The sequence below is a fragment of the Pipistrellus kuhlii genome, unplaced genomic scaffold (assembly GCF_014108245.1).
Source record: "Pipistrellus kuhlii isolate mPipKuh1 unplaced genomic scaffold, mPipKuh1.p scaffold_m20_p_10, whole genome shotgun sequence".
Taxonomy (NCBI): domain Eukaryota; kingdom Metazoa; phylum Chordata; class Mammalia; order Chiroptera; family Vespertilionidae; genus Pipistrellus; species Pipistrellus kuhlii.
The window spans coordinates 42,390,617-42,396,616 of record NW_023425405.1 but is presented as its reverse complement, the minus strand read 5'-3'; the positions used below and the strand labels follow the sequence as shown (position 1 = coordinate 42,396,616).

Sequence of the window (6,000 nt, the reverse complement as noted above, 5' to 3'; positions counted from 1 at the left end):
CTTGCTGGCTTACTCTGAGCCAGTTCACTTGCTTTGGTTTTACCAGTTGCTGACCGATAACCATAACCAAATCCAAGAACTATAAGAGGAACTATGAATCTGAGTATCTGGCTTTGTCTTTAACTATTGATTAAATCATCTAGGGAGGGTGATAGGTTATTTTCCTTTGGGACACTTCTAAAGACTTGAGAAATGTTTGAGGTGGTAGCTCCTAAAGGGTGGACAGTTTTGCTTGTGGGTTTTAGTGATCTAAACCAGAGGTCAGCAAACCAGAGCTCACAGGTCAAATCCTGAGCTAAGAATGCCTCATAGCTCAGGATTAAATAGTTGGGAGAAAAAATAAAAAGAGGATTGATATTGCCATGGCCAGTGTGGCTCAGTTGATTGGGTGCTGTCCCATGGACTGAGAAGTTGCTGGTTCGGTTCCCAGCTCTGATACATGCCTGGGTTGTGGCTCCATCCCTGGAGGGGAGTCTGCAGGAGTGTGCAGAAGGTGGCCTATCAATGTTGTACTCTCACATCTATGTTTTGTTTCCCTTCTTCTCTCTAAAATAAATAAATAAATAAAATAAAATATTCTTTTTTAAAATGAGGAATGACATTCAAATGAAACTCAAATTTCAGTGTACATAAATACTTTTATTGGAATGCAGCCACACCTACTTGTTTACATGTTGTCTGTGGCTGCTTTCATGCTGCAATGGCAGTGAGGAGTTGCAATTAGACCACATGTACTGTAAAGCCAAAAATATTTACTATCTGGCCTTCAACAGAAAAAGTTTGCTGGCTTCTGACCTAGACAGTTACAATAATAATATCAGTTGACTTCCAGTTATTTGTCCCCATAATCAAGTTTTATTTCCTTCACTGATGATCCTAAAATGAACACATCTGAAATGTTAACCTAAAAGAAATAAAATCCAGCAGAGTGTAATCTCTAACCAATTACTATGAAGTTCATTTTAACATCCAAGAGATGAGTTGGATGTTGAGGCTTTTATATATTTTTTTTTAATTTATTCCCCTTGGGACTCTTTCTTTAGGGCAACCTCAATTTATGATATGGGCCTATAAACCTGAGAAAATATTCAGGTTACTATAAAATATTTGTGAGGATATTTGAAGTTCTCTAAAGATCTACTCTCCATATCTTTTATGTAAAAAGATAAATGTGAGCAACACACTGACTTTAAACTTGCCAGGGAACTCATCTTCCCACCCTAATTCACAGGAAATTAGTCTCCCATTAGGAATGACTGGGTACCGCAGAAAGTAGCACTGATATAGGTCAATGGACAATTGATCACATTGATTTTGAAAACCAGAGTCAATCATAACCCACCACCTGGAAACCTGGAGACCCCGATAGGTAAATGACTGGACCCAAGCATTCTTCCACATAACCATTTAAACACCTTTTCTCCCTGGGAAGAAAACAATGATGAAAGTCTACACAAAAATACTATGCAACATTTTTAATCCTGGAAAGGACTTAATTGCTAGTAACCAAAGAGGAAAAAAAGTCAACAAGAATAAAATTCAGTCTTTTAAAACAAGTGAACACATATCAAATTGCTCAACATTGTTAAATGGCATGATATACTTTATCCATAGAAGACATGGTCTCATCCAGTGGAACGCTGACTTAAATATATTTTGATAGAGTGCTGAAGAGATATTATAGGTGGCAGTTGACTTAATGAAGTATTTAAGGCTTCAAAACTGTGCCTTTTAGTAAAATAAGAAATAACTACTTCTACCACTTCAGGGGGGAAAAGAAACAATAAATGTCAATTAAAAGTCATAGAAACATGATTAATTTCTTTAAGCCCTTCAGCATTCTACTGAGCTTTGCAAAGGCAAAACCTAAAACTAAAGTGAATTTTATAGCCAGGGTTGGTCGGAATAGTTTCCCCATACTACTCTTTCTGCCATGCTTCTTTAGTGCTTGGAATAAACTGACAAGCACTGGGATCCACAGACAAAAAGGTAGCTCCATTCCAAAGATGGGACTGAGCTGACAGAATCTATTTAATGTCTAAAATTAGAAATAAATAAATTCTTCCATCCCAACTACATTTTCAGAGAGTTCATTAAAATTTAAGGCATTTTTGACATGTCAGAGATTTTAGTCCAGTGACAGGAGAAGAAAGAAGCTACCTGGGAGCAAATCCCAATTATCTCTATGGCTTAGAACATGCATGTTGAGCACAGCCGAAGATGAAGAGAGAGGGACAGGTGACTGTGTGGGAACTTCCTGACTCTGTCCAGCTGTACAACTTAGCCCAGGGTCTTCTAAAAGGGTGCATTTCAAATGTATTTTCTTCTTCTGTTTAAATTTTGACCAAAAATGGAGACAGACTCATCAGCACTGTTAGTAAGATAAAAAATGCCAAAATAATTTCTTCTTTATCATAAGATTTTTAAAAATTAAACATGAAAAAGGTTTATACTAAGTGATGCCCTCCTTGAGTCTCACATCCAACAATAAAATAATGACAATATACCCATGAATCCAACAGTAAATATATACCCAAAACACATATTCATTCAACAATAACAGCATCATCCAGTGTTTTACCCACCAACCAGATAAATACAATTCTTTATTTTTCTCCCACGTTCCACAAAAACAAAGACATAACCTGCTAAATGGAAGGTTACAAAATCATACCTTATTGAAAGATGTGGGGCAAAACATTCAACACACCCTGCTCACGTGCCCTGCTTCTCTCAGCCAATCCCCCCACCCCCGTCTTTTTAAAAACATGGTTAAGGTCTATAAAGATTACTGTTGATTGGAAACAAACCAGAGCACCTTAGATCATCAGTGGACAGGAAAGTCCCCTTTCTGTCGGTTCTAAAACAAAAATTGGTCAAATCCAACTTCAAACTGCTTTCAGTAAAGAATATTTAAGTCATGCTAATACTAGCAATCTGTTCATCATAGGAAATATCATAATTATCTGGATCACTTTTGAATAAGAATGACAACACTTATTTCATGACTGTTAATGGTATAACCACATTCTTCTTATGAATACCATTATAAGCAATTTTCTAAAATTGAATACCTGCCTTATTGACTTTAAAAAATGCACACACACACACACACACACACACACACACACACACACAACTCTGTGAAGTCATAATCCTCTACATCCTGTAGCAGAATGATCTCTTGATGCTTGACCAAGAGCAAATATCCCACTGCCATTTTCTGGAGACCACAAAATTATTCCAATACCTTTGTACAGTTATCTGTACTTGTACACAGGTCATCCCACTTTCTTCTTCATGATTTTGCAAGGTGTTTTGATAAACAGGCTTTCCCACTCATTTTAAATCATGCTTTGAGCATTGCATAAACTGTTTAAGCCATTTGACTTCTATGATAATATCACTTGTTTGTATTAATGGAAAGTTAAAATTTCTCCTTGCTTTCCCCTCCTTAAATATTCCTTCAACACCTCTAGTCAAGCTCATCTTACCAGTTCCAACAAGAATGGAATTTCAAAGGCAATTATAAGTTTTGATAACCCAAGCACATGCTGATTCTTCCTAAAAAATTACTGCTTACTTAGGCTTCTGAAGTCAAGAAAGATGCCCTATGAAAAAAAAACAAAAAGTTTATTGTCTTTTTTTGTTCATCATTTTTAATTTAAAAAAAAAAAAAAAAAAAAAAAAAAAAAAAAAAAAAGATGTTTCAAGGTCTTGTCAGGAAAATAAATATTGGGGGGGAAATGACTATACCTTTAAAAAGTTTTCAAATCTCCCTAAAATGTAAACAAAGAAATGACAAAAATGGGATCACAATGCATATGCTACCTTTTGCCTTCCATAGCACACTTTTTATGTAGAAGTTATAAATAATAAAAGTTACCCATTAATTATATGGCATGCATCAACAGTGCACTGGTGGGCTTAACCTTGGTTTTCAGTTAGGTGTATATAACGAATCTCTCAGTTGTGTGTATATACAGATAAGTCTCTTCCTGAGTTGAGCTTCCTCTTCAGTTGAGACCCAAACCATTTGCTTTCCTATTTTTGGCAAGATACTTGACCATGTGGTAAGGCAATCAAACATTTCAACCTCCTTCCCTTTTCAGCAGCATGGCCTTCTTTGTAACATCACCAAAGTGCCAGGTACGAGGGTGGGCTCTAGACTATGGTCCTGTAAAACTAGAGAGCAGGTTTCTTTATTCATCAGTCTGAAAGCTACAGCACAGTCTTTTCATATATTTGGAGATCTTGAGGATTTCAGTTGAACAGATTCAAAATGTTCTTCTTTTTCCTATGAAGGAAATATATTAAAACAAAGTCAACTCATTCAAATTCCAATAAGATTTTAGGATCTTACATGTCCAGAAGAAAAGTTCTGGCAGTCATTTTAATCTAGGTACCTGCCACTCATAAGTAGGAATTTTACATTTAAATAAGGGTGTCCAATATAAAACAGACAACAGGCCTGCCCTGAAGGATACTTTTGGTATCCAGAAGATTAAGACAGACAATCCAAGATAGGAGCAAACATGTGACTGCAATAGATACCAAAAGATGTAGCTGTTATTCTTGTGAATACCCACTGAGATCTTCCTAAGGGGACATTTGACCTGGGTGTTGAAATAGATGACCTTGCCATGTGAATTGTGGACAAACTAGAACTGACAGAAACTAAATATTCTCAAGATAACATAGGCTAAATATAAGAAATAAATAAGACAAAGACATAGATAATTTGTTTTAACAAGTCTTCTTTGATCATAAATCAAAAATTTTTAACTCAAATATATCACTGCTGGTGTTTGTTATATAACACATTAAAAATGTAGCCTATTATACTGCCATTTGTGCCAACATGGATGGATCTAGAGAATATCATGCTAAGCAAAATAAGTCAAGAACTATGTGATTTTACTCATATGTGGGATATAAAACTGAAAACAACAAATGAATAAACAGGAAAAACAAATAAAAACTCATAGACATAGACAACAGTATGGTGGTTATCAGCAGGAAAGCGAGTAGGGTGGGGGGGAATAAAGGGTAAAGGTGGCCAATATTTGGTGACAGAAGAATTGACTTTGGGTGGTACACACAATACCATATACCAATGATATATTATAGAATTATACACTTGAAACCTATATAACTTTATTAACTGTCACCTCCAACAAATTTAATAAAAATTATTTTAAAACGTAATTAAAATAAGTAATTCTTCTTTAATGGAGAAAAAGAGAAATAAGGTGCAATCTCTCCCAATGTTTTCACTGTTAAAGTCAGGAAAAGCTTTCTGAAGGTTGTTGGAATGAGACAAGGAACTATGCTATCGAAGGGAATAAAGATAAAGAGGACAAGGATTATTTTTTAAATAAAGGAAATAGGAGGCAGACCAGCCCTAGGTGCAACTGAATGTGTTCTAAAGTAGGCAAGTAAAATGAGAAAATAATAGAAAGCTGACACTGAGAATCTGTCAGGAAGAAAGAGGTTGCTTTGGTGTTGTCTCTCATTTGAGTGGAGAAGTCCAAGACTTCAGACAAGCTTTAAGGCTACAGGGACAGGGTTATAGAAAAAAAAAAAAAATCACAGTGTGCACACCAACCTACGGCTTTGCCCAGCCTTTGCACAGATGACAAGTCCTGGGGAAAGCAGATTGCAAATCTCTGCACTAGAACTCACCGGCTCTGTGAGAGTTGCCTGGAGTCTCATGTTTACCAGACTTAATTTTTTAAATAACCATTGGTAATTAAAATGTTTATTAAGTACCCACTGTGTTATACAAGAACAGGACTAGACTTTAGGGATACAAAATGTCTGCCCTCAAGGAGCTCAAAGTATATTACAGGAAAGGCCAGGTATTGCCGTGTACTAGAAAGGAAAGCTGAGATTCTGTGACCTTTTCTTGAGAAGATTTTCTGGGGGTGAGGAGGGGAGAGGAAAAGGGCTGCAAAAGAGACCTGTTTCAATTCCCATAGGAAAACTCAGTGTGGCAAG

The 6,000-nt window shown here is 36.2% G+C and overlaps 1 protein-coding gene across 1 annotated transcript in view; it reads right to left on the bottom strand.

Moving 5' to 3' along the window:
- Positions 1-3,452: 3,452 nt before the first annotated feature.
- Positions 3,453-6,000, bottom strand: part of ELAPOR2 (endosome-lysosome associated apoptosis and autophagy regulator family member 2) — a 126,074-nt gene continuing 123,526 nt past the window's right edge. The window contains exon 22 of the mRNA XM_036429550.2: positions 3,453-4,297. Coding sequence (XP_036285443.2) covers positions 4,238-4,297 — 60 coding nt within the window. The 3' untranslated portion in view covers positions 3,453-4,237. The remainder of the gene's footprint in view (positions 4,298-6,000) is intronic.